General features: G+C 52.2%; 2 protein-coding genes across 3 annotated transcripts; one reads left to right on the top strand and one right to left on the bottom strand.

Moving 5' to 3' along the window:
* Window positions 1-532: 532 nt before the first annotated feature.
* MED17 (mediator complex subunit 17) lies at window positions 533-14,745 on the top strand. Its single transcript, XM_001512546.6, has 12 exons — window positions 533-1,626; window positions 3,152-3,318; window positions 4,163-4,382; window positions 5,373-5,509; window positions 5,609-5,693; window positions 5,951-6,103; window positions 8,295-8,425; window positions 8,947-9,131; window positions 9,474-9,611; window positions 10,715-10,832; window positions 12,585-12,744; window positions 14,253-14,745. Exons 1-12 carry the CDS (start codon window positions 1,368-1,370, stop codon window positions 14,459-14,461), a joined length of 1,962 nt encoding a protein of 653 aa, XP_001512596.1. The 5' UTR covers window positions 533-1,367; the 3' UTR covers window positions 14,462-14,745.
* Window positions 14,746-16,282: 1,537 nt separating this feature from the next.
* Window positions 16,283-26,542, bottom strand: VSTM5 (V-set and transmembrane domain containing 5). Of its 2 annotated transcripts, XR_003753836.1 has the most exons (5): window positions 26,411-26,542; window positions 17,970-18,296; window positions 17,708-17,848; window positions 17,379-17,568; window positions 16,283-17,148 (listed from the first exon to the last, which is right to left on the bottom strand). XR_003753836.1 is itself a non-coding variant. In XM_029047788.1 (4 exons), the coding sequence occupies exons 1-4, from the start codon at window positions 26,505-26,507 to the stop codon at window positions 17,525-17,527; spliced, it is 609 nt and encodes a 202-aa protein (XP_028903621.1). In that variant the 5' UTR covers window positions 26,508-26,542; the 3' UTR covers window positions 16,283-17,524. The 2 variants fall into 2 exon arrangements, 1 of the variants encoding a protein (XP_028903621.1); XM_029047788.1 differs by having other exon boundaries at window positions 16,283-17,568.
* Between the last annotated feature and the right edge of the window lie 1,213 nt (window positions 26,543-27,755).

Here is a 27,755-nt window from a genome sequence, read left to right as displayed (position 1 = left end):
GCTTCTCTCTACCCCATTGCCTGGCACCGAGTAAGCGCTTAACAAATACCATCACGGCTCTTAGAGGAGCAGCCTGGCTCAGGGATAAGAGCCCGGGCTCGGGAGTCAAAGGTCGTGGGTTCGAATCCCAGCGCTGCCACTTGTCAGACTGTGGGACTGGGGGCGAGTCCCTTCACTTCTCTGGGCCTCAGTGACCTCATCTGTTAAATGGGGATGAAGACTGTGAGCCTCACGTGGGACAATCTGATGACCCCGTATCTACCCCGGCGCTTAGAACAGTGCTCGGCACATAGGAAGCGCTTAACAAATACCGACATTATTATTATTATTAATTAGGATGGTGCCGGCCTAGGAAATTACAGGGGCCGTTCGTCTTTCCATGGATTTTGGCCTATGAGGTTTGCCGTAGGGTCCGCCCCTCCCCCTCCCCCTCCCCCTCCCCCCCCGCCGCGGGGTACCCTGGGAAAGCCCCTCCCCCCGTGGGAGGGGCTGCCCCTGGGCCTCCGCCCCGGAGCATCCTGGGAACTCGCCCCTGACCGGCCTCCGCCCCGGAGCATTCTGGGAGGTCGCGCCCGGGGGAGCCCCCTGACCAGTCTCCGCCCCGGAGCATCCTGGGAACTCGCGTCTGGGGGAGCCCCTGACCGGCCTCCGCCCCGGAGCATTCAGGGACCTCGCGTCTGGGGGAGCCTCTGACCGGTTTCCAACCCGGAGCATTCTGGGAACTGGCGTCTGGGGGAGCCCTTGACCGGCCTCCGCCCCGGAGCATTCTGGGACCTCGCGTCTGGGGGGAGCCCCTGAGCTATCTCTGCCCCGGAGCATCCTGGGAACTCGCGGTTGAAGGGGCCCAGGACCGGTCTCCGCCCCGGAGCATTCTGGGAATTCGCAGCTGAAGGGGCCCAGGACCGGCCTCCGCCCCGGAGCATTCTGGGACCTCGCTCCTGGGGGAGCCCCCTGACCGGTCTCCGCCCCGGAGCATCCTGGGAATTCGCAGCTGAAGGGGCCAAGGACCGGCCTCCGCCCCGGAGCATTCTGGGAACTCGCGCCCGGGGGAGCCCCCTGACCAGTCTCCGCCCCGGAGCATCCTGGGAACTCGCGTCTGGGGGAGCCCCTGACCGCTCTCTGCCCCGGAGCATCCTGGGAACTGGCGTCTGGGGGAGCCCTTGACCGCCCTCCGCCCCGGGGCATTCTGGGAATTCGCGTCTGAAGGGGCCAAGGACCGGTCTCCGCCCCGGAGCATCCTGGGAACTCGCCGCTGACCAGCCCCCACCCCGGAGCATTCTGGGAAAGAGCATCTCTGGTCCAAAGGGTCCCCTGGGGCCTCCTCTCATCCTTCCCGTCCCGTCCCGCTCCGGTCCCGGTCGGGCGCCATGGCGGGGGTCCCGGCGGTGCGGATCAGCATCGAGTCGGCCTGCGAGAAGCAGGTGCAGGAGGTGGGCCTGGACGGCACCGAGACCTACCTGCAGCCGCTGTCCATGTCGCAGAACCTGGCCCGCCTGGCGCAGCGCATCGACTTCAGCCAGGGCTCCGGCTCCGAGGAGGACGAGGCCCCCGCCGCCCCCGGCCCCGCCGGCCCCGACCGGGACGCCCACGACTGGCCCGACGCCGCGGACCAGGACGACGACGAAGGTGGGGCCGCCCGCCCCCGCCTGCCCCTCACCCGCCCTTCACGCCTTCAGCCTATCCGTTCATGGTGGTGGTATTTGTTACGCTCTTACTAAGTGCAGAGCACTGTTAACGATAATAATAATGTTGGTACTTGTTAAGCGCCTCCTACGTGCCGAGCACTGTTCTAAGCCCTGGGGGAGATGCAGGGTCATCAGGTTGTCCCACGTGAGGCTCACAGTTAATCCCCATTTTACAGATGAGGTAACTGAGGCAGTTAAGTGACTTGCCCACAGCCACACAGCTGACAGGTGGCAGAGCCGGGAGTCGAACCCATGACCTGGGACTCCGAAGCCCAGGCTCTTTCCACTGAGCCGTGCTGGGGGGGTACAAGGTGATCAGGTGGTCCCACGTGGGGCTCACGCTCTCCATCCCCATTTTCCAGATGAGGTCCCTGAGCCCCAGAGAAGTGACTTGCCCAAAGTCACACAGCTGGCCGGTAGCGGAGCCGGGATAATAAAAATAATGTTGGTATTTGATAAGCGCTTACTTTGTGCAGAGCACTGTTCTAAGCACTGGGGGAGATACAGGGTCATCAGGTTGTCGCGCACGAGGCTCACAGTCTTCATCCCATTTTACAGTTGAGGTCCCTGAGGCCCAGAGAAGTGAAGTGACTTGCCCAAAGTCACACAGCTGGCCAGTGGCAGAGCTGAGATAATAATAATGTTGGTATTTGTTAAGCGCTTACTATGTGTCGAGCAGTGTTCTAAGCGCTGGGGTAGATACAGGGTGATTGACGTTGTCCCACGTGAGGCTCAGAGTCTTAATCCCCATTTTACAGATGAGGTCCCTGAGGCCCAGTGAAGTGACTTGCCCACAGTCACATAGCTGACCAGCGGTGGAACCGGGATTTGAACCCATGACCTCCAACTCCCAAGCCCGGGCTCTTTCCACTGAGCCAGTAACCCTAACACTGAGCCACTAACAATAATAATAATAATGTTGGTATTTGTTAAGTGCTTACTATGTGCAGAGCACTGTTCTAAGCGCTGGGGTAGACACCGGGGAATCAGGTTGTCCCACGTGGTGCTCACAGTCTTTTACAGATGAGCTAACTGAGGCACAGAGAAGTTAAGTGACTTGCCCACAGTCACACAGCTGAAAAGTGGCAGAGCTGGGATTTGAACTCATGACCACTGACGCCAAAGCCCGGGCTCTTTCCATTGGGCCACGCTGCTTCACTAACCCTAACCCTCATCTGTGAGCCCCATGTGGGACAACTTGATTATCTTGTATCCTCTCCATTGCTTAGAACAGTGCTTTGCACATAGTAAGCGCTTAACAAATGTCATCATTATTATTAATTAGCGTACAGGTTTGAATGAACTTGGTGACTTGAATGGCCTATGTCTTCCTTTCGTCAGATGCTGAAGTTGAACAATCACGGATACCTCCGCAAAGGGATGACAAGTTTGGGACGAGAGAAGAATATCAGAATCTCTGTTCACAACTTAAAAAAATCATTTTTTTGCTCCCTGTCGCGTTCTAGGGTTAGTTAAGTTTCAGCCTTCCCTCTGGCCGTGGGATTCGGTGCGGAACAACCTGAGAGGTTCCCTGACGGAGATGTGTGTGCTCTACGACGTCCTCAGCATTATCCGCGATAAAAAATTTATGACTCTGGATCCCGTCCTGCAAGAGTCACTTCCTCCTAAACAGGTATTCGGTAGTGTCGGCTGCCGCTTCCGCTAAATCGATCCATCAGTCAGTGCCGCTTCAGCTAAATCGATCAATCAGTGGTATTTCTTGAACGCTTACTGTGCTCGGCGCTTGGGAGAGTCCAGTACAAGAGAGTCGGTAGACACATTCCCGGCTCGCAGCGAGCTCGCGGTCTAGAGGAGAAGACGGACATTAATATAAGTAAATAATTTACAGATATGTACATAAGTGATGAGGGAAGGGTGACTATCAAGTGCCCACTGGGTTCATTCATTCAATAGTATTTATTGAGCGCTTACTATGTGCAGAGCACTGTCCTGAGCGCTTGGGATGTACAAATCGGTAACCGATAGAGACAGTCCCTGCCCTTTGACGGGCTTACGGTCTAATCGGGTTCAGATCCAAGTGAGTAGGTGACGCAGAAGTGGTTGGGAAAAGAGGGCTTCATAGGCGAAGGCCTGTTGGAAGAGATGGGAGTGGTGCTATTTACTGAGTGCCCACTGGATGCCATTCCCCGAATTGAGCGCTTGGGAAAGAACGACAGAAACACGAGATCCGTCGCCTGTCTGCAAGGACCTCCCACTCTAATGGGGTGTAACTTTTAAAAGCACAGGTCTTGGTGTAGTGGGACTGATTGGGCCAGAGTAGTTTTGTTCCGCCGCTGTTGGATTGCGACAGGTCGGGGGAAGTGTGGAGGCTGCATAATCCTAGGCGAGAAGTGACTGGGAACTAAAAGAAGGCTGGGACTTTAAAGAAAAGCAGGCCGAGTCCTCGGGAGTTGGCCTGGTAAAGTCCTAATGGGTTCCTGGCCATTGACACCCTTTCTCTCCTTCCTTCTGGGTAGAATCCTCAGACTTTACAGTTGATTTCCAAGAAGAAGTCGCTAGCTGGTGCTGCCCAGATCCTCCTGAAAGGAGCAGACAGGCTGACCAAATCAGTCGCCGAAAACCAGGAAAACAAGTGGCAGCGAGACTTCAACTCTGAGCTTCTGAGGTTGCGGCAACACTGGAAACTGAGGAAGGTCGGAGATAAAATCCTGGGGGACCTGAGCTACAGAAGTGCAGGTACGGCTAACTGCCCGCCACGGGGAAGGGAAGGCTCGGTTCTGAAAATTCCGAGTTGGCGAGGCCTCGTGTGTTTTGACTCGCTTATTCCGTGTTGGTGTGGGTGAGACGGTTTGATTTGGGGGCGGCTGAGAGGCTGCAAAACCAAGTTTGTCTGACGTGACCTTCTGTGGGGCTCCACAGACAAGTGTTAGAGCTGGCAACCTTTGAGATGCGGAGGACCGGTCTCTGCAAACTTCAGAGGTTTGGCTGTCCCCGCTCCCGGTTTCATTGACTCGGAAGGGAGGGAGGCTGCTGATCTACCTTCTCACCCCTGTCCATCGCCCTAATCCTCCATTTTGAGATGGCTTTCCCTTCTCCCCACCAGGCCTCTCGGGAACCGACGCGAAGCCATACCCCGGGCTGAGGAGGAGCAGCGCAGACAGGGCGGCCCTTGGCTCAGTGTCCCTTTCCCTCCTCGTCAGCGGGTCCCTGGCAGCCCTGGTTGGTCCCAGACCTGCCCGTGGGACGCAGGCTGCTTGTCCGCTGACTTGTCCTCTGACCTTGACCTGTGAACGGCGAGTTTGCCAAAGAAGTGGGAGCAAACAGGCCGGGGTTCTGGGGTGTCTATTTCCGAGCCGTTTTCCAGTTCCCACACCATCGTGGTCACAAAGATGTTGATGGGGGGGTGAGGATGTGAACGATCCCACATTCCACATGTCTTTAAACCCCCAGGAAGCGTCAGCCGAGGGGTTGGGAGTATATGTCGAAACCTGAGCCTACACTCCGGCACCGCGACCACCTCCCTCGGCGGTGGGCTGCGTGGTGGAGTAGAGCTTCGTTTTCTGTCATAAATGAAAGTTATTCATTTTGCAAATTAGAGGGCAAAGAAAGCCCCCCTGAATGGGTTTACCCTTCCATACCAAGCCCTTTGGGCCTGGTGCTCACTTAGGAACTCCTGGTCGAAATTGGAATTCTCGAATCCTTTATCTTGTGGTTATTCCTCTTCAGGGTCTCTCTTTCCCCATCACGGCACCTTTGAAGTAATAAAGAACACGGACATTGATCTGGACAAAGTCATACCGGAGGATTACTGCCCCCTCGATGTCCAGATTCCCAGTGATTTAGAAGGATCGGCGTATATCAAGGTCTGTCCAGAAAGCGTTTTCCCCCCTTCATTTGTATTTACTACCGTATCTCCAAAATCTATTGAGTCACTTCACTTCCATTTTTCATTTTCACTTCAGGTTTCTATTCAAAAAAAAGCTCCGGACATCGGTGATCTTGGGACAGTCAACCTCTTCAGGCAACCACTACCTAAACCCAGATCAGGTACTGCTTTGTTCCGTTCCCAAGATTACCGGTCTTTGAATGGGTTTGTGTGAGGAGCCATTTAGGGGCCATTTTGCGGGCGAGAAAATTTAAATGTTTTTAAGTAAGAATGAAGGGAGATTTGATTTTATTGTTTTGAAAAGGGGAGTGATTTTCTTTTTTTTAAGAGCAAGGGGTCAGTATAGCCAAATCGTAATTAGTAAGAGTGGAACCGTTAGGCCGTCCATTTGACCGCCAGGTCCTGCTTTCATTTTCAGGGTCCCCATACTGGCAGACCAAACTGGAGGCCGCCCAGAATGTCCTCTTGTGTAAAGAAATCTTCGCCCAGCTCTCCCGTGAGGCTGTTCAAATCAAGTCACCGATCCCTCACATTGTCGTGAAGAACCAGATTATTTCTCAGCCCTTCCCAGGTAAGAGGTGCCAGACTACAGATTCCACCTCTCAGTGTCTTGGCCTGATGTGCTCTTCTTGGAGCGGGGAAAGAAGTGCCCTCTTGTCAGATTTGGGGATAGAGGTAAATGCGTGGCACAGTATAAAAACCCAAAAATGCTCAGTTCCCTGTAGCATTTTGTGCCTGGAAGACAGGTTTTTTTTGTTTGTTTTCTTATGGTATTTGTTAAATGCTTACTATGTGCCAGGCAAAGTTCTAAACACTGGGATAGATACGAGATAGTAAGGTTGGACCCATTCCATGTCCCACATGGGGCTCACACTCCTAATCCCCATTTTACAGATGAGTTAACTGAGGCACAGAGAAGTGAAGTGACTTGCCCAGGGTCATTCAGCGGACAAGGGGCGGAGCCAGGATAACAGCTCAGGTCCTTCTGATTCCCAAGCCATGCTCTATCCACTAGACCACACTGCTTCTCTACTCTTCTCGCAGGAGTTAGATCTTGAGCTCCTTGTAGGAAGGGAGCATGATTACCAAATCTCTTATATTTTGCTCTCCCAAGCACTTAATACATACAGTGCCCTACACACCGAAAGCGCTCAGTGAATATGATTATTTAGGTCGGCGTCATTTGTGGCCACTTTTTTTCTCAGGTTGACCCAGGGGCAGTACGTCAGCTTACCGAATGCTCTGGGGACACCTAGAAAGCCAATGGCCATTGTCCTTCTGGGGCACGTAATGTAAAGTTCTTGACCGAAAGCAGATTACCTTGACCGAGATCATTCATTCTTAGTTCACCACCGTGCATCACTGCCCACCACCCAGGAAAACGACGTAGAAAAAATCTTCACGGGGAAGAAAAGGTTTTCAGAGTTCCAGAATAAGTGTTTTGGATGGGTCTAGGCTAAAGGTTTTGTACTTTTTCTGTTCGGGAAGATACGAATCTCGTTCACCGTCCAATTTTAACATCTATTTTGTGGAATTGGAGCTGAAGAGGAGAGGGAGGTGCACTCAGTCAGTGGTATTTATTGAGTACTTCCCTTCCTCTGTGCAGAGCACTGTACTTGAGCCCTTGGAAGGATCCAATACAGTCAGTAGACATGATCCCTGCCCTCAAGGAGTTTGTGGTCTAGTGAGGAAGACAAGCATCGGGAAATGTTTATTTTAAATTGAGAGTATTCATGAAGATGAAGCCTCTGTAATAGGGATTTCTACATCTTTCAAAGGGAAGAAAACTAATTTCAGGCCGATGAGACCCATACGGATGTGATTTGGTGCAGTTCTGGGCGTTTGCAAAAATGTTGTCTGATCTGAGATTAACTCCTGGTGTTCAAACTGTCGGTAAATGACTCCATACTGTAAACTCTTATTTGGAATTTGGAGTTTAGTTGGGTTTTTTTCCTTTCTGATTCTGAGAGTGAATCGTGAGACCATCGGGCTGCTACCCTTGTACCTCTGTTCTGAGCTAAAGAAAGTTCTTCCCGTGAGAGCAACCTGAATTGAAATTGCTATTTAATGAATGTGCGGTACTTGAAATTCTGTTAGCGCAGTCATTCTGATATACAAAGTATTGAGGGTGCTGCCGGCACCAAATGAGTTTCCATTCTGTACGATATGTGCTGTGTGACTATCTTCAGAAGTGAATTAGAATGGCAGACGTTGATGAAGAGAAGTCATTTTCGCTCTACTGGGTTTTCATTGCCAGTCAGTCAGTTGTATTTATTGAGCACTTACTATGTGCAGAGCCCTGTAATGTTGGTATTTGTTAAGCGCTTACTATGTGCCGAGCACTGTTCTAAGCACGGGGTAGACACAGGGGAATCAGGATGTCCCACGTGGGGCTCACAGTCTTAATCCCCATTTTACAGATGAGGTAACTGAGGCACAGAGAAGTAAAGTGACTTGCCCACAGTCACACAGCTGACAAGTGGCAGAGCTGGGATTCGAACTCACGACCTCTGACTCCAAAGCCCGTGCTCTTTCCACTGAGCCACGCTGCTTACTAAGTTCTTGGGAGAATACAGTACAACAGACACATTCCCTGACCACAAGGAGCTTACAGTGTAGAGGCCGAGACAAATATTAATATAAACAAATAAATTACAGATATATACATAAGTGCTGTGGGGTTGGGAGGGGAACGACGAATGAAAGGAACAATATTACTTTTCGTTAACATGGCTCCTTTAACCCTCTTTCTTTTTAAACAGGTTTGCAGCTGTCCATTTCCTTGTGCCACTCCTCCAATGACAAGAAATCCCAAAAATCCGCATCTGATAAGCAAACCCCAGAGGACCATCTTTATGTCTTGGAGCACAATTTGCATCTGCTCATCAGAGAGGTGCTGGATCTTGAGTGGAGTATTTTGTTTGTTTCTGTCTGTTTGTAGTGCCACAGTAGGTCGCTGATCCGACTTTGCGTGACCCCCAGAAGGGTTTTCATTCAGGATAAAACCGTAATACGTTCAAATTGGGAGTTTTGCAGAACATTTCAACCTTTCATCCTGCCTCTAGAAATAGTTTTGTGTCCCCACGTGTTTCGGAGGCCAGTGCTGGATGGACCAAAGTGTGACCAGGCTCCGTAAGGCCTTAAATCGGCCTTCTGGGATCCAGAGTAGCTCTGGTTTCCTAAGTCTGCCTGAAAATGGGCTTCTGTGCTTTCCTTGGGGTTTGAAGAGGTCGAGTGCACGTTGTAAACCTAGAAGGCGTATCAGAAAGTGTCGACACTTACGCGATCAGAGGATTTCATACCCTCCCAGGCAGCTAGTCTTTTGTTCATTGTTAATGGGTAGGGCGTGCGGAGGACGGGGGGGGGACGACCCTATGGTTGTTTTGATTTCTGGTCTGGTTCTGTTCGTTGCAGTTTCACAAGCAGACGCTGAGTTCCAACATGATGCCCCACCCTGCCAGCGCCCCTTTTGGACACAAAAGATTGCGACTCTCGGGTCCTCAGGCTTTTGACAAGAACGAAATCAACTCTTTACAGTCCAGTGAGGGACTCCTGGAGAAGATCATCAAACAGGCAAAGCACATCTTTCTGAGGAGCAGGTGTGGCTCAAACTGTGCCGCCGTTTCCCACTGAAACCATTTCCCGGGTCCTTCAGCCCCAGGTTGAGGGGGACGCCCAAAAGATGCTTGAGGGGGGTGGGTCCATCACAAACACGTGGGGGACTGGGGAGCACGTGGAATTGGTGGCCATAGAGGTTTGTGGGCTTTTGTTTACTTTTTCCTAATGCATAGACTTTCTTAGTTTTCTGCCTTATTTTCCCAATCTTCAAAGCATCACCCTATAGCTGTGAAAGTCATTCATTAATAATTACCTGATCTGTAAATACCTAAGGACTTATGTTGCTGGTGGGTTTCATTAAAACTTAACTTTTCTTTTTAAAGAACTGCCCGAACCATCGACAGTTTAGCCAGTCACATCGAAGATCCTCAAATACAGGCACATTGGTCCAACATAAACGACGTATATGAATCCAGCGTGAAAGTGTTAATAACCTCTCAAGGCTATGAACAGATATGCAAGTGAGTTGTAATGGAACACGCTTCGGTTCATACATCGCATGTCAGCCGCTTTTAGGTGTTTAAGGCGGTTGGGTGATAATCCTGGTTTTTCCCCTGTGGAAATGGATGTTACTTTGTGTGGACTAAAAGCAACCCGACAACGAGAAAAGAAAAGCCCCTGTGGAAGATCGATCGATGTGGAAGGGCCAACGGGTTCATTTACGAGGGAAGGCAGAGGGCCCTTGTAAGGAGGGTGTTGAGCTGGAAATCGGGAGACCTGACTTCGGGTGTCAGCTTTGCCATGGGTTTATTGGGTGACTTTGAGTAAGTCACTTCACTTCTCCGTGCCTTAAAGAGTGGGTTAAAAATAACAGCTGTCTCTCCCTACCTCCCAGGGAGGATGAAATGGAAACACTGACATAAAAGCACTTAGGAAAATGTAAAAATTCATTCAGTTGTATTTATTGAGCGCTTACTGTGCGCAAAGCACAGTGTTTGTTAGACCTTACCATTTGCCAAGCACTGGGGGAGATACAAGGTAAGCAGGTTGTCCCACGTGGGGCTCACAGTCTTAATCCCCATTTTACAAATGAGGTAACTGAGGCACAGAGAAGTGAAGTGACTTGCCCAGAGTCACACAGCTGACAAGCGGCAGAGCCAGGATTAGAACCCTTGACTTCTGACTCCCAAGCCCGGGTTCTTTCCACTGAGCCACGCTGCTTACAGTACTAAGCGCTTGGGAGAGTAAAATGCTTCACCAATTTAAACACCGTTACTGTCGATGTTAGGAAGGGGATGAAGCAAGGCCGTGTGTTAGGGGGTGCATAACATCGCCCTTTGGGGGCTTTCTAGAACAGTTGGACATAAAGCATTTCATTCATTCATTCAATAGTATTTATTGAGAACTTACTATGTGCAGACCACTGTACTAAGCGCTTGGAGTGAACAGATTGGCAACAGATAGAGACAGTCCCTGCCCAGTGACGGGCTCACAGTCTAATCGGGAGAGACAGACAGACGAAAAGAGAAAAAACAAAAGCATTTCTGGTTATTGTTCGAATGTCCTGAATTGTAGCTGTTGGGAGGCTTGTTTCCTAGTGACCATATTGTTCATCTTTGTCTAGGTCCATCCAGCTGCAGTTGAATATCGGAATTGACCAGATCCGGGTGGTCCACCGAGATGGACGAGTGATTATGTTGTCTCATCAGGAGCAGGAGTTACAGGATTTTCTCCTGTCCCAGGTAATGTCCAGGAGGGGGAGAGGTGGCTTTAGCTCCGACCCGATGGGCAGCGCTAAGCAAATCCGCCGTTTTCCTCCACCCACTTCCACCTCCCAGATTTGTTCTTCGAGTAGTGTCTGGGTAGGGCAGTGTTGCAAGGCAACCTGTGACATCATTTAGGTCAGAATTCACGGCTGAACTCGGGAACCACCACCTCCCCCCATCCCGTCCCATCCTGATTCACCTAAACTGGCCTCAGAGAGCTACCGGGGAAGACTTCTAGTTTTAACACTCCATGGTCATGGTCTAAAAGAAGGAGCCTAGATGAGTGGATAGAGCATGGGGCTGGTAGTCAGAGAGACCTGGGTTCTAATCCTTGCTCTGCCACTTGCCTGCTCTATGACCTTGGGAAAGTCACTTAGCTTTTCTGTACCTCAGTTACCTCATCTGTAAAATGAGGATTAAGACCGTGAACCCCATGTGGGACATGAACTGTGTCTAACCCGATTATCCTGTATCTACCAAAAGATAGTAGAGTGCCTGTCACGTAGTAAGCGCTTAACAAAACCATTTAATAAAAAAAAAGAAGGAAAGGTAATGGAAAAAGCAGAAGTTGTCGACGTTCACTTTCTCAGACAAGGCCACAACACAGCACAACTTCAAGCCACTCCCAGTTCTATGTTGTTGGGAAAGTTTTACCCTCCTTCTAGAGTACACTTCTGAGAATGCTGTAGAGCCCGAATTTCAGATCACGCCTACCTGGAGATCGATTTCTATCGCAAGTATGGTCCGGCAGCCGGCCAGTATGGGTGGCAGACGGGGTGAGGTGTTCCTTCGTGGGCTCGAAAGTAGTTACCCGATGAAGAGCCATCTTCAGAACTTCAATCCGCAGAGGACTGAATAGGGTGGCTTGAAGGCAACCTTATATCAGCTGCTAGCGTCATGAAAGACTTGTAAATTCTTCCAGGTTTACTTGAAATTTTCCTCCCCTAGGTCACAGGCTTCTCAAGGGCAGAGATAATATCTTTTGCTTTTATTGTACGTTACCGAGGGCCTGGTTCCCAGAGCTTGACGTTTCCATATCATGAAGCGTCATTACAGGCTGTTGGAGGAGGAGAATCGTGTTCTCAGATCCGGATCGGGAAGGACTTCCTAGCGGAGCTACTTGCCTGAGCTTTGGGGCCTTTGCTCATGTGCCTGCTGTAGCGGTGGACCCCAGAGTCAGGAATGCACAGCGCTGTCATTACTGTCATTGTATTTGTTAAGCACTTATTCTGCGTCAAGCACCGTTGTAAATACCGGGGTAGATTCAGGTCAATCAGGTTGGACACCGCCCCGTCCCACCTGGGGTTCGCAGTCTAAATAGGAGGGAGGACAGGCCTCGAATCCCCATTTAAGAGAAGAAGAGACTGAGGCACAAAGAAGTTAAGTGACTTTGCCCGCGGTCACAAAGCGAGCCGGGATTAGAACCTCGCTTCTGCGACTCCCAGGCCCGGGGTCTTCCCGGTAGACCACGCTGCAGTTTGCTGACTGATAGAGGTTAAATGTGGTTTGTTTTGGGTGTCACTAGAGAGGATTATTCCCTTGGTTTTCAGCTGACTGCCTTTCGGGAGGGTCACGGTGAAAGGCTGTTTTGGGCTCGTAGCTGGGAGGGCAACGAAACAGAGGCATTTTCGGGGTACCTGATCGAAGCCAAAGCCCAGGCGCCTTCATCCCGGGGAACAGAGTCAGATTTCAGGACCCAAGGTCAGCGGAGCCGTCTTGTTTTCCCAGATGTCTCAGCACCAGGTGCATGCCGTTCAGCAGCTGGCGAAGGTGATGGGCTGGCAGGTGCTGAGCTTCAGTAACCACGTGGGGCTGGGGCCCGTGGAGAGCATCGGCAACGCCTCCGCCATAACCGTGGCCTCCCCCAGCGGGGACTATGCTATTTCAGGTAACGGTTCACTGCTTCTTCGGAACGCGCCACTTGCTCCCTCCGTATCCCAACCGCGGGTAGGGGTCCGTCCCCACTCTTCCATTGCGAGGCATTCCCGACTTCTGCCTCGGAAAAATCAAATATTAGCGATGAAATATCGTCGTAAGCTGTTTGTTCGGAGCGTGTCGTTGATCGGTCAGTCAACCGGTCGTAGCTATTGAGAGTTTAGTGTGCGGAGCACCGTACTAAGCTCTCGGGAGAGCGTGTAATAGATTTGGTAGACGTGTTCCCAATTACCGCCCCATTCCTTGTAAAAAGAGCAGATGTCGAGTCTCTCGCCCCCGAGATTGTGTTAAAAGGCTCCTCTCCTTTCTCTTTCAATAGGTGGGTGAACAAATTTGCCTACTACTCCCCTAGATCAAATTACTACTCTTAGATAACTAGACATCTACAAACCTGGATTAATTTACTTAAGATGTCTAGTTGCTTTCGCCCAGCTCTAAGCGACATGAAAAATGGATTTTAGAGAGCACGTCTCTTTCCTTCCTCTTGCCAGTGTCTTGATTCTTACGTAAGGCTTTCATTCCAAGAATGCTTTCACAAAACCCATTTTAGTCCTCACAACACCCCCGGGAAGTAGGGAAAGACCAGGATTATTATACCCATTTTACCGATGAGGAAATGGAGAGGTGGAGAAGAGAAGTGACATCCCCAAGGTCACGCAACAAGGCAAGGGGCAGAACTGGAACAAAGACCTAGATCCTCCAACTCCCAGCCCCTCTCCCTTTCCATTACACCACCTTGCCTCCCCTGTGACGCACAAGAAGTGTGCTCTGGGGCTCTGAACAAAACCCTAAATTCTTAAATCCTGTCACTATTGTGATTCAGACTGCAGCTCCACCACTGGTCAGAAATCATCCCGAAAAGCAGGAACCAACCCCACTGCACATCAGTGACTCAGCTTGTTGTGGGCAGGGAACGTGTTTACCAACTGAATCGGACTCTCCCAAGCGCTTAGTACAGTGTTCTGCACACAGGAAGCGTTCAATAAATACCACTGATTGATTGAAAACGCGGCTGCATTTTCTAAGATTTTTTACTGACAAAACACTGATACTTTTCTCATCACTGTGGGTAATTACCCAGTAGCAAGGTACCTCCCAGGTTAAGAAGCAAATCAAGTGGGTATTGATTTCTCTTTTATGGGAACTGATGGTGCCTTGTCTGCTGTGTGACCTTGAGCAAGTCACTTCACTTCTCTGCGCCTCAGTGACCTCATCCATAAAATAGGGATTGAGACCGTGAGCCCCACGTGGGACAGGGACTGTCCAACCCGATTTGCTCGTACCCACCCCAGCGCTTAACAAAAACCGTATCTACGATTATTACTATTAAGCTCATTGTGTGCAGAGAATGTGTCTACCAACTCGTTTATATCGTTTTACTCTCCCACGCGCTCTGCACACGGTAAGCGCTCAGTAAATGCCACTCATTGATCTATTGATTTTTTTTTCTCCGCCCCACAGTGCGGAACGGGCCAGAGAGCGGCAGCAAGGTGATGGTGCAGTTTCCTCGGTGTCAGTGCAAAGACCTCCCCAAAAGCGACGTGTTACAAGACGGGAAGTGGAATCATCTGCGGGGCCCGTTCAAGGAGGTTCAGTGGAACAAGATGGAGGGGCGCAACTTTGTGTACAAAATGGAGCTGCTCATGTCGGCCCTCACCCCCTGTTCGTAACCATCCCGCCCAGAGGAAATCCCTCCGTCTGCCCGCCTCGACTTCCAGGCGGGGCGACCCTCAGACGAGGCAGCGCAGTACAAATAAAATATTCAGGTAATGTGGACGAAGGCACCTTAAATGCCCGGTGCTGTCGAAATGCCAAGAAAACGTTCGGGTTTACAGTTCTGTACAGATGTAGGTATCTTTTGCGGTTTGTGTTGTTTTGTTTTTTTCACTGGAAAAATCACAAGTTGCTGTACCTTGAAGGTCTCAGTTAAACTGGAAAAAGGCTACTAAAGTGACTTTGGCTTTGCTTCTCTTTTAACTCCCCTGGGCTTCGGGACTCGCCGTTCATCCACCGACGGGTCGCGGGACCCGTCCCGGGGTCCGGAGAGGGTTTCCGTCGGCGGCGAGCTAAGGAGAGCCCCGTCGCCATCCGACGGACTGGCTTCCTTCGGACGGGCAAGTTCGAGAAATCATTTTGCGGCCCTCTGCGTTCCGGGAGCGAACCGCTCCTCGGCGGCCGCGCTACAGACCGTGCCCTTTGTGTCCGAGACGTGTCGTTCCCCGAGTCCGAAGGGAGGGTGGAGCCGAAGAGTGCCGCTTCCCAGGGCCGGGGGCGAGGGAACCCCCGCCTCCTCTCCCCAAGACTTAGCCAGTAATGCCGCTCACATCCCTCCTCCTCATCGAGGCAGATATAAAACGCCAACGGGGTATGGGAGGAACTCCAGGTTGGGGTCCATTCTCTTCTCTGTCCCCCCAGGTTCCGTTTTGCACTCTCACCGCTTTTCCCCATCCCCGCTCCGAGATGCCTCAGGCCAGAGGGTAGCCCACTCACACAGCACCGTACGAGGCCGTTGTCCTCCGAGGATGGCAAGTCGGAAATCTAGATTTCGTTTTTAATTTGCCTAAGTGAAATTCATTCGTCCGATCACATTTATTGAGTGCTTACTACGTGCGAAGCAGTGTACTAAGCGCTTGGGGAGAGTTCAAGATAAAAATAGTCACATTCCCTGCCCACGGTGTGCTTCGCTTGGCTCAGAGGGACCGGGACCCCACAGTCTGCAAATTCCCGAGATGCCACGGCCAGCACCGGCCTGGGAGTCGGAAGGTCGTAGGTTCTAATCCCGGATCCCCCACTTGCCTGCTGTGTGACCTTGGGCAAGTCACTTCACTTCCCTGGGTCTCAGTTACCTCATCTGTAAAATGAGGGTGGAAACTGAACCTCATGTAAGACATAGAATGGGTCCAACCCCATTTGCTTGTATCCACCCCAGTGCTCAGTCCAGTGCCTGGCACATAGTAAGCACTTAACAAACACCACGGTTATTTTACCAGCGCTTAGTATAGTGCCTCGCACATAGTAAGTGCTTAACAAGTACCATAATTATTATTATTAAATGAAGTCTTACCACAGGAACCAGAACCCCACCCCCCGTAATTCCCCAGCAACGTGAATTTCCGTGGATAGCACTTGTTTACATATCTGTCTCGGATTCTTTTCGTTTGTCTCAGATCTTTTTTATTCGTCTATATGTTTGAGGAAGGTGTGTTCACATACATAAGCCCATCTTAGGGTCTCAAGTGCTGCCGGCGTGTTTGCGTACATCCGGTTTTCCCCATTAGGTGTGAACACCTCATAAGCAGAGGCCAAACTTTTGCTTCCAGTGCAACCCCCTCCAACCTTTTGCACACAGTGTACGCTCCGTACAGACTGCTGACTGACCCGAATGGAAATGAGACCAATCTCCATTGTTTATGTCATCCCCACTCTCACTGGAAACCTTTTCCTTGAAACTCAGCCCCTCTGCCTTAAGGAATATGATTCATCAACACCTGTTTCGTTTGCGAGTTTTATTTAACCGTTTAGAACAGGCGCATTTCTACGGTGTAAAACACAACGGACAACGGGATGTGTTTTTTTAACCTCGCCGAGATTCCCCTGTGGGGCAAAACCTCTATGGAAATGTTGGTGTGGCATCTCTGTCCGACCAGTGCTAAGTAAACCAGCGCTTTCCGATCCAGTGAAGTTCCAGAGCTCTTTCGGAGGAGTTCTTTCAAAATTAACTTCCAAGCCTTTACAGGAAGCGTAGCTGCTGCCCGCCAGGTGTTTCTTTCCGTTTGTTTGTTCGCTGTGAGATTGATCGGTGCTTAATCCGGGCCCCACCTCCCGGTTCCTGGCCCAAGTGGGAGGCTGATGGGTGGGGCTCATAATTTGGCCAAAGATTTTCAGGAAATGGATTTGGCTCAACTGTCGAGCTTTCTGGGCGGAGGATTGGATGCTAACTGCAGTCTTCTGAGGCTTCTGGGAAGCCTGCGGGTAGGCAGCCCTTCCACCTTCCGCTCCAGCTCCCTCCCTTCTGCTTTGGCGACTTCTCACGGAGTCTTCAAGTGATCCCTGCTCCTTTCCACTTGGCACCTCGTTGCCCTTTCTCTCAAGGACCCCCAAATCCCCTAACTGGGATCAGCTTCCACCTTCGCAAATGGGTCGGAAGCAGGGAGCGAGGATTGGTTACCCCTGTTTTTAAGGAGGGGGCGGTTGATGAAGCCCTAAAATTTCCAGTTCCCTGCCGTGCCCAGATTGGCAGCGACATAACCCTCCCTTCCCCGCTCTCAGCCCAGAGCCAACACCGACCGCAACAGCAGAGGGATTTCAGCCGTTGTTTGGTTTGTGAGGAGGAGCTGGGCTGCATTTTCCAAAGCACCTGGGGGGAAAGACACCACACTCATCACCTAAATCGGCCGCCATTTGGTTTCCCCAACTGTCCCGCTTCCATTTGCCGTTTCTGATGTCATTTCTGAACCTCGCACTCCCCCTTTCATACCACATATGTTTTGTCTCTGCACCCTCATTACCCAAGAGATACAGCTGAGTGGGTCTGCCTTGAACTCCTCACACTTCGTGCACTCTCAGCCAGGGCTGAAACCGACTTACGCCCACGGAATCATCTTTCTCCGCGTCACGTCTCGGCTTTGATGTGGGCCAGGTCTGGGAAACAGAATCGTGGTCGGGTTGGGGGGGTTTTGATTTGAAATCTGTCTTTTTCATGAGGTAGGGATGAATGTGGCCCGTTTTTCAGGCTAACACTCAATGGTTTGCAGTTCAATCTCCTCAGTGGTGCTTTCTGCAAATGGAAAGAAACTATTAACGGACTGCGAAACGTGAGAAGTCGGCTTCCGAAATGGCAGCTGGGCGCAACTGAAAAGTCACAGCGCGGTCCTGAGCGAGCAATGACGCGATGAGAGCTAAACGGAGAACGTTACCTTTTAGCCTGCGTTTTCTCGTCGTCCGGAATTTATACGCACATTTATTACAGACCCACATCAGGCTGATTAAAACGGCGGACATGGCGGTGAGCAACGCCAGGAAGACGGCCACGAAGTGGAGATCTTCGTAGAGGATCTCTACGCGATGGAGGTGGGGAGGATCCTTTCAGCACGGTGAGGCAGACGCACGTCCCCGGCCCCCCCAACACTTTCCCGAGGGGAAAATCCCCCGCCCGAGGGAGTCGAGGTTCCGCCTTACCGTTCACGTTCAGTACGATGGTGCCCAACCGGGTGTCGCCAAAGTCCTCGGTGACGGTGACCACGTAGTAGCCGGTATCTCGCACCCCCACGCTGAGGAGTAGGATCGAGCCGTTGTCGTAGGTGCACACCCTGTCCTGGTAGCTTCTGGAAATGTTCGGGGGAGCGCCCGGCCTCCACGTCACGATCTTCTGCATCCCCCAGCTGGAGGTGTACGTCCACTCGATGGTGGGGGATCGCTGGCAGGAGTAGTCGACGGACAGTAAGATGTTCTCATCCACCGTGGCGTTGACGGTGGAGTGTGGAATGTATAGTGACACTTCCCGACCTGGAGGCGGGGGAACAAGATGTGGGGGAAGGGAGGCAGATGCTGGAGGGGGGCGGCGCGAGGGCAGGGGTTGGGGTGCCGGGAAGCAGCGTGGCCTAGCGAGTAGAGCGTGGGCCCAGGATTCAGAAGGGCCTGGGTTCTAATCCCGGCTCTGACGCTCGTCTGTCGTGCGACCTCAGGCAAGTCACTTCATTTCTCTGAGCCTCAGTTACCTCATCTGTAAAGTGGGGATTAAGACTGTAAACCCCATGTGGGGCGTGGACTCCGTCCAACCTGCTTAGCTGGCAGCTTCCCCGGCTCTTAGTACAGTGCCTGGTACATAGTAAGCGCTTAACAAATACTATTTCAAAGAAAAAAAAAAGAAGCATTTCAGCGTTGAGGAGGGCATACTGACTGGCTGCATTATTCTTCAGTAGGGGACATGGAGAGGGACATGCCATTCAAAAAATTGCCTGAGGGCCAGCTTTTTTTTTTAATGGTATTTAAGAGTTTGCTGTATTTCCGCTAACTCTGTTGTACTCTCCTAAAGCGCTCCGTACAGTGTTCCACAGATAGAATATTGTATTCTCCCTAGCACTCGCCCAGTAAAGGGCTGTTCACACAGTAAGTGCTCAATAAATGTGATCGATCGATGTAGTAAAGAGCAAGAAATCCTCACCAGATTTTCTTACCTGAAGCAGTGAGGTAGACAGCAGTACTGAACCCTCAACCTTCCTGAAAATCTCCACTGAGCCCACAGAAAACATAAAAATTGTGGCATTTAAGCACTTGCAATGTGCCAAGCACCGTACCAAGGGCTGGGGTAGGTAGAATAAAGTCCGACACAGTCCCCAAGCCACGTGGGGCTCTTGTAAGACCAAAGCCTCTACCTCTCCCTGTCTTTCTAGAAATAACGGTATTTTTTAAGCAGTTACTCTGTGCTCAAGCACTAATTAAGGGACCGGGCTAGATACACGGTAATGAGGCAGCCACAGTCCACTGTTTTTTGCGATTGAAAATGATGAGAACATCATAAGAACGTAAAGACCATTACTGCGTCAGACCACGGGTCCATCTAACCCAGTATTCTGTTTCCAAAAGAGGACTTGGTTGTCGTCTTGTCACTGATCGAAGTATTTATGGGTCAGCTAACATCCCAGACTTTACTTCCTCCAGGCAGGGAACGTGTCTACAACTGTTTTTGGTTTTTTTTTTTTTGGTTTTGGTTAATTGCTTACTATATGCCAGACACTGTATTAAGTGCTAGGGTAGATGCAAGCTAATCAGGTTGAACACAGTCCCTGTCCCGCACAGGACTCACTGTCTTAATCCCCATTTTACAGTCGAGGCACAGAGAAGTTAAGCGACTTGCCCAAGGTCACACAGCAGACAAGTGGCGGAGCAACCGGGATTATTATTATCGTACTCTCCCACGTGCTTAGTACAGTGCTCTATATATAGTAATCATAATGTTGGTATTTGTTAAGCACTTACTATGTGCAGAGCACTGTTCTAAGCGCTGGGGTAGGTACAGGGTCATCAGGTTGTCCCACGTGAGGCTTACAGTTAATCCCCATTTTACAGATGAGGTAACTGAGGCACAGAGAAGTGAAGTGACTCGCCCACAGTCTCACAGCTGACAAGTGGCAGAGCCGGGATTCGAACCCATGACCTCTGACTCCCAAGCCCGGGCTCTTTCCACTTGATTCATCCCTAAGAGACCACTCATCCACGATTTTATTCAGATCTCCCTCGAACCTCCCGACATTTCCCGGTTTTCTGGGGTAGCGAGGGTTTGTGTCTCATTTCCTTCCCCACTGCCCCGCTGGGAGCTTGGCCCTGCCCTGCAATTCAATCGTATTTATTGAGCGCTCACTGGGTACGCAGCCCTGTACCAAGCGCTTGGAATGTACAATTCGGCAACAGAGACGATCGATCCCTGCCCAACAACGCGCTCACTCAAAATTAAAAGGGAAGCACCCACTTGTCTACATTGATGCGATACCTGAACTCCTTATCTTATCCTTATCTCCTTAACAGAACTCCTTATCTTCCCACCCTAACCGTCCTCCCCCTGACTCGCCCATCACTGTAGACGACACCACCGTCCTTCCCGTCTCACAAGCCCGGAAACCCATCGATCCTCTCTCTCATTCAACCCGCGTGTTCAATTCGTCACTAAATCCTGTTGGTGTGAACTGCGCAACCGTTAAAATCAGTCCTTTCCTCTCTATCCAAACTCCTACCACGTTAATCCAAGCATCCGTCCTCTCCCGCCTCGATTTCTGCATCGGCCCCCTTGCTGACCTCCCTGCCTCCTATCTCTCCTCACTCCAGTTAATACTTCACTGGCTGGATCATTTTTCTACCGAAAGGTCAAGGCCGCGTTTCCCTACTCCTCGAGAACCTCCAGGGGTTGCCCATCCACCTCTGCAGCAAACAGAAACTCCTCACCACTGGCTTTAAAGCAGTCAATCACGTTGCCCCCTCCTGCCTACCCTCGCTACTCTCCTACTAACCCAAACCCACAAATGTCACTCCTGTAATGTCAACCTTCCCACTGTACCTCGATCTCATCTGTCTCGCCGCCGACCTCTCGCCCACATCCTGCCTCTGGCCTGGAACGCCTTCCCTCCTCGTACGTGACTGGCGATTACTCTCCCCCGCTTCAGAGCCTTATCGACGGCACGTCTCCTCCAAGAGGCCTTCCCTGCCTCAGCCCTCCTTCCCTTTCCTCCCTCTCCCTTCTGCATCACGTGGACTCGCTCCCTCTATCCATCACCCGTCCCGGCCCCGAAGCACTTACATACACATCTGTAATTTTATTTATGTTAATGTCTGTCTCCCCCTCTAGACTGCAAGATCACTTTGGGCAGGGAATGTGTCTGTTTTACTCTCCCAAGTGCTTAGTACAGTGCTCTGCATACAGTAAGCTCTCCATTGACTGTCCGCCATCTCTGAAAAAAACTTTAAAAAATATCCTATCCTTCACAGGTTACTAATTGCCGGTGTGCTTCCTAAAGGATGCTCGTAAGTCAGTAGTATTTATGATAACGTTGACGTCTGTTAAGCGCCCACTAGGTGCCGAGCACTGTTCTAAGCGCTGGGGTAGACACGGGAATCAGGTTGTCCCACGTGGGGCTCACAGTCTTAATCCCCATTTTACAGATGAGGTGACTGAGGCACCGAGAAGTTAAGTGACTTGCCCAAAGTCACGCAGCTGACAAGTGGCCGAGCCGGGATTCCAACCCATGACCTCTGACTCCGAAGCCCGTGCTCTTTCCACTGAGCCACGCTGCTTCTCGATTGAGCACCTTTGCTTGGGAGAGGAAAACAAAATTTATTGAGCACCTCTGCTTGGGAGAGGAAAACAGAAGTGAAAGACACGGTCCCTGCCCTCAACGAGCATACAATTTAACGGAGACAGTCAGACATAAGTTATTCATATTATTTCATAATTTATAAATCAGTCATATTTCATAATTTATAAACCATATTATATGGGGTATTTGTAAAATATTATTCTGTCATAATAATATTCATGAATAATAATAAATTGTTACTGTAAATTATTCATAAATAGTGCAAGCAGGAGGAAGACCAAGGAATTGCAGGTAATAGCAAGTATGTGCATGCAAATAGCAGCATTAATAGTTAAATATAGATATATTCTACTGTACATGTAGAGTTGAGGGTGGGTCTGAATATATAGAGAAGCATCGTGGTCTAGTGGTTAGCCAATGGTCCTGGGAGTCAGAAGGACCGGGTTCTAAATCCCGACTTTTGGGCAAGTCACTTAACTTCTCCGTGCCTCAGTTTCCCCACCTGTAAAATGGGAATTCAGCACTCGTTCAATCGATCGACTCTATCGAGTGCTTACTGTGCGCGGAACACGGTATTAAGCACCGGGGAGACTACGCTACAGCGATACAACAGATACAGTCCCCGCCGACAACGAGCTCACAGTCTAGAGAATCGATCCACCTGATTATCTCGTATCTAACCCGGCGTTTAATAGTAACGTTGATATTTGTTAAGCGCTTGCTATGTGCAGAGCACTGTTCTACGCGCCGGGGTAGATACGTGAACAGATTGTCCTACGTGAGGCTCACGGTTAACCCCCGTTTTACGGATGAGGTAACTGAGGCCCAGAGAAGTGAAGTGACTCGCCCACGGTCCCACAGCTGACAAGCGGCGGAGCCGGGATTCGAACCCATGACCTCTGACTCCCAAGCCCGGGCTCTTTCCCACCGAGCCACGTTTAGCACACCGTTTGACGCCTAGTAAGGGCTCAAATACCAAAATTATTATCGAAGCGGGGGAGGAGAAGAAAGGGAGAGGGAGTGAAAGATTGAGGAGAGGAGAAAATGAGAATGGAGGAGAGAAGGAGAGTGGGAAAAAGGGAGACAGGAGTGGTCAAAGGTCAGCTCCGACCCTGCCTCCGGATCAGAATCTAATCCCTCCCGTTGCTGGACACTATAGCGCCAAACCACTCCCAGGTATTTGTCCTAAGCTTACTTGCTCACGAGTAAGCGATGCCCGGTCCGAGGGGGACGGCTGGAGCCCCGAGAAACCTCAAGCCCCGAAGCTGTGTGACTTTGGGCGAGTCACTTAACTTCTCAGTGCCTCAGTTCCCTCATCTGTAAAATGGGGATTAAGACCGTGAGCCCCACGTGGGACGACCCGATTCCCCCGTGTCTACCCCAGCGCTTACAACGGTGCTCGGCACATAGTGAGCGCTTAACAAATACCAACATTATTATTATTATCCCTGGGCCCAGAAAAGCCCCGGCACCTGCCCAGTCCTGAGTCACTGCACCTCCCAAGTGCCAGGTTCCTCCTAAGAGGAGTCGGGCCAAGAGAAACCACAACTCTTCGTGCCCCGAAACGGGCGATTGTTTACGGCTTGGGGCGTCACATAACGAGCAATTAATAAATACCATAACTAAGGGAACCTCCCCGATCCACTCGTTAACTATCGGAAGAGCGGGAGACTTGGTCACTGCCCTGTTTCAGAGCTTCTCCAGAGGGTCCCTGGAGCCCGTCAGTCGATCCGTGGGATTTATTCAGCGCTTAGAACGGTGCGTGGCACAGTGGAAAGAGCCCGGGCTTGGGAGTCAGAGGTCATGGGTTCGAATCCCGGCTCTGCCGCTTGTCAGCTGTGGGACTGTGGGCGAGTCACTTCACTTCTCTGGGCCTCAGTTCCCTCATCTGTAAAATGGGGATTAACTGTGAGCCCCACATGGGACGACCTGATTAGAAGCAGCGTGGCTCAGTGGAAAGAGCACGGGCTTTGGAGTCAGAGGTCATGGGTTCGAATCCCGGCTCGGCCACTTGTCAGCTGTGTGACTTTGGGCAGGTCACTTAACTTCTCGGTGCCTCAGTTCCCTCATCTGTAAAATGGGGATTAAGACTGTGAGCCCCACGTGGGACAACCTGATTCCCCTGTGTCTACCCCAGCGCTTAGAACAGTGCTTGGCACATAGTAAGCGCTTAACAAATACCAACATTATTATTATTATTACCCTGTATCCACCCCAGCGCTTAGAACAGTGGTCTGCACATAGTAAGCGCTTAACAAATACCAACATCATTATTATTTATTATTAACAGATACCGTCATTCTTATCGAGCGCTTACTTTGTGCAGAGCCCTGTACGAAGCCCTCGGGAGAATACAGCACAATAGGGGTGACAGACACGATCCCTGTCCCTAAGGAGCTTCGAGTCTAGAAGGGGACGCAGAACAGCGGAGAAGCAAGTGTGGCTCAGTGGAAAGAGCTTGGGCTTGGGAGTCAGAGGTTGTGGGTTCTAATCCTGCTTCCGCCACTTGTCAGCTGTGTGACTCTGGGCAAGTCACTTCACTTCTCTGGGCCTCAGTTCCCTCATCTGTAAAATGGGGATTAAGACTGTGAGCCCACGTAGGATGATGACCTGATTACCTTGTATTCCCCCCCCCCACCCCCGCCGGCGCTTAGGACAGTGCTTGGCTTAACAAATAGCACTAAAAACAACAACAAAAAAACCTTGAAAAGTCTTTACCTTGAAAGCTTCACTCATGACTTTAATCAAAACTCCAACTTCCCCCTTCTAGACCGCGAGCCCAGTGTGGGCAAGGAGTGTCTCTAGTTGTTGCCGAACTGTACTTCCCAAGCGCTTAGTACAGTGCCCTGCACACAGTAAGCGCTCCATAAATACGATTGGATGAATGACAAAAAACCATTAAAAGAAGTCACAGCTAGGAGAAGTAGAGTATGTACGAAAGTGCCGCGGAGCTGGGCCGAGTAGCCGACAAAGTGCAGGAGGGGCAAACGGCCAAGTGTATAGGCGATGCCGTAGGAAAGGCCGATGGGGAGATGAAATCCTCGCAGGGGCAGGAGAAGCATTAGAGAAACTGACGGACAAGAAGACCGTTATGGAACTGGAAGGGAGAGATGTGCCCGTGCGAATCGCCTCCTATCAAATCAATCGATCGGTCGATCCATCGGGGCACTTACTGAGCCCCCGCCGTGCACCCGGAACCAAGGACGGGGGAGACTACTATAGTATATAGTATGTACTATGTAGCGTATAGCATTCATTCACTCCGCACGGGCTTGGGAGCCGGAGGACGCGGGTTCTAATCCCCGCTCCGCCACCTGTCTGCTGCGTGACCTCGGCCAAGCCGCTTCGCTCCTCCGGGCCTCGGTCGCCTCATCTGTAAAATGGGGATTAAGATCGTGAGCCCCGTGTAGGACAACCTGATTACCTCGTATCTACCCCCGCACTCAGAACAGCGCTTGGCACACGGTAAGCGCTTAACAAATATAATTACACTTAACTTCTCTGCGCCTCAGTTACCTCATCTGTAAAACGGGGATTAACTGCGAGCCTCACGCGGGACGACCCGATGACCCCGTATCCACCCCAGCGCTCAGAACAGCGCTCTGCACACAGTAAGCGCTTAACAGATACCAACATTATTATTATTGAGCGCTTACCGTGTGCCAAACACTGTGCTGAGCGCTCGGGAGAGTGCAACAGAACAATAAACAGACACGTACCCCGCCCACGACGGGCCTTACGGTCTAGTAGGCGGGATTTCTGACCTGGAGGAGTTCACGGGCTAACGGTGGAGAAAGCCACGGAGAGAAATTACAAGTCGGGGAAGCAAATAGGGGATAAAGTTTTGTAGAGGAGCGACGATGAATGAGTTAATGAGAAAAGAACGTTTTTATCGAGGGAAGGATAAAGAGGAAAGACCAGCCTCTCTTACTAAAGGGGGAGGGGGGCTGTGCCCCGCCCGGCCTAATCCGCAGTGCTCGGCACATAGTAAGCGCTTAACGAATACCATTATTATCATCATTATCATTGAGAGACAGAGAGGGAGAGGAAAGAACTGCGGGGCGGGGGGGGGGCACCTAGGAGGGGTGGGTGAATATTCATTCGGTCGAATTTATGGAGCGCTTACTGCGTGCAGGGCACTGTACTAAGCACTTGGGAGAATCCAGTATAACCCTAAACGGACACCTTCCCTGCCCACAAGGAGTTTGCAGTCTAGGGGGATGTCTGAGCTGGGGAGGGAAGGTGTACCGTGGGGGGGGGGGGGCATTGGATCTGGGGATTGGGGAGCTGGGGAGCTGGGAAGGTGGGGGTTGGGGGAGCTGGGGAATTGGGGGGCCGGGGAGTTGAGGGTTGGGGATCTGGGGGGCTGGGGAGTCGGGGAGCTGTGGGGGCTGGGGAGCTGGGGAGTTGGGGAGTTGAGGGCTGGGGATCTGGGAATCTGAGGGGCTGGAGAGTGGGGGGGGGGGGCTGGGGATCTGGGGGTCGGGGGCTGGGGAGTTGGGGATCTGGGGGGCTGGGGCATCTGGGGGGCTGGGGATCTGGGGAGTCGGGGGATCTGGGGGGCTGGGGATCTGGGGAGTTGGGGATCTGGGGAGCTGGGGGGCTGGGGATCTGGGGGGCTGGGGATCTGGGGAGTCGGGGGATCTGGGGGGTTGGGGATCTGGGGGGCTGGGGATCGGGGGTGCGGGGATCCGGGGGTGCGGGGATCCGGCGTCCGGGCATCCAGGAGGCGGGTCCAACCGGCGGCGGGGGGCATCCCCCGGGCAGCTCCCCCGGGCACCTCCCCCGGGCACCCTGGCGGTGGGCACTTACTGTGCAGACAGCGGCCGGCTGCCAGGCAGAGGGACAAAACCCCCAGGAGGACGCCCCGGCCTCCCCCCCGGCCCAGCCGGACACCAACGCGCCGCATCCGAACGCTCCTCCCCCACAGACACGGACCCGACCCCAAACCCTCCTCCTCCTCCTCCTCCTCCTCCTCCTCCTCCTCCTCCTCCCCCTGCACCTGCTCCTCCTCCTCTTACTGCTGGTCCTTCCCTCCTCCTCCTCCTGGTGCTCCTCCTCCTGCTCCTCCTACTGCTGCTCCTTCCCTCCTCCTCCTCTTACTGCTGGTCCTTCCCTCATCCTCCTCCTCCCGACCCTCCTCCCCTTCCTGATCCTCTTCCCTCCGCTGCTCCTCCTCCTCCTCCCGCTGTTCCTACTTCTCCTGCGGCTGCTCCTCCTCCTCCCGCTCCTCCTCCCCCTGCCGCTCCTCCTTCTCCTCCTCCTCCTGATCCCCCTTCTCCCGCAGCTCCTCCTCCTTCTCCTACTGCTGCTCCTTCCCTCATCCCCCTCCTGCAGCTTCTCTTCCTCTCCCTCCTCCTCCCGATCCTCCTCCCCTTCCTGATCCTCTTCCCTCTGCTGCTCCTCCTCGCCCTCCTCCTTCTCCTGATCCTCTTCTCTCTGCCGCTCCTCCTCCCCCTGCAGCTGCTCCTCCTCCCCTTCCTGATCCTCTTCCCTCTGCTGCTCCTCCTCCTCCTGATCCCCCTTCTCCTGCAGCTGCTCCTCCTCTCCCTCCTGCTCCTCCTCCCCTGGCTGCTGCTCTTCCTCCTCCTCCTCCTGATCCTCCACCCCCGGCTGCTCCTCCGCCTGGTTCTCCACCTCCTGGTCCTCCTCCTCCTCCTCCTCCTCCTCCTCCTCCCTCCCCACCCCTCCGTCCCCCTCATAATAATAACTGTGGTATCTGTGAAGTGCTTACTATGTACCGGGCACTGTACTAAGCGCTGGGGTGGAGACAAGCAGAGAGGGTTGGAGAGAGTCCCTGTCCCACATGGGGCTCACCGTCTCAACCCTCATTTTACGGATGAGAGAACTGAGGCCCAGAGAAGGGGGGTGACTCGCTCGAGGTCACACAGCGGACAAGCGGCGAAGCCGGGATTAGAACCCGTGACCTTCTGACTCCCAGGCCCGTGCTCTATCCGCTAAACCATGCTGCTTCCCCTTCCTCCTGCTCTTCCTCTTCCTCCTGCTCTTCTTCCTCCTCATCCTTCTGCGGCTGCTGCCCTCCCCCCCGCCCACCTCCCCGGCCGTGTGCCCGGCCCCCTGTCCAGAGGAACCAATTTCCCTTCCATCAGGCGGGAGCCCGAGCCGACGAGGATGAGTAGGAGGGATAACGAGGCCC

This window comes from Ornithorhynchus anatinus, chromosome 20 (assembly GCF_004115215.2).
Source record: "Ornithorhynchus anatinus isolate Pmale09 chromosome 20, mOrnAna1.pri.v4, whole genome shotgun sequence".
Classification (NCBI taxonomy): domain Eukaryota; kingdom Metazoa; phylum Chordata; class Mammalia; order Monotremata; family Ornithorhynchidae; genus Ornithorhynchus; species Ornithorhynchus anatinus.
The sequence above is the reverse complement of the archived record's forward strand: the minus strand, read 5'-3'. Positions and strand labels throughout refer to the sequence as shown.

Bases quoted from the DNA above. Each gene is read 5' to 3' on its own strand.
- MED17 (XM_001512546.6), top strand. From the start codon at position 1,368: ATGGCGGGGGTCCCGGCGGTGCGGATCAGCATCGAGTCGGCCTGCGAG. The intron at 5,510-5,608 runs GTCTGTCCAGAA...TTTTCACTTCAG, and splicing joins AAGGATCGGCGTATATCAAG to GTTTCTATTCAAAAAAAAGC. The intron at 10,833-12,584 runs GTAATGTCCAGG...TTGTTTTCCCAG, and splicing joins AGGATTTTCTCCTGTCCCAG to ATGTCTCAGCACCAGGTGCA.
- VSTM5 (XM_029047788.1), bottom strand. From the start codon at position 26,507: ATGCGGCGCGTTGGTGTCCGGCTGGGCCGGGGGGGAGGCCGGGGCGTC. The intron at 18,297-26,410 runs GTAAGTGCCCAC...CCCCGCCTCCAG, and splicing joins AGCCGGCCGCTGTCTGCACA to GTCGGGAAGTGTCACTATAC. The intron at 17,849-17,969 runs GTAAGGCGGAAC...TCCATCGCGTAG, and splicing joins CATCGTACTGAACGTGAACG to AGATCCTCTACGAAGATCTC.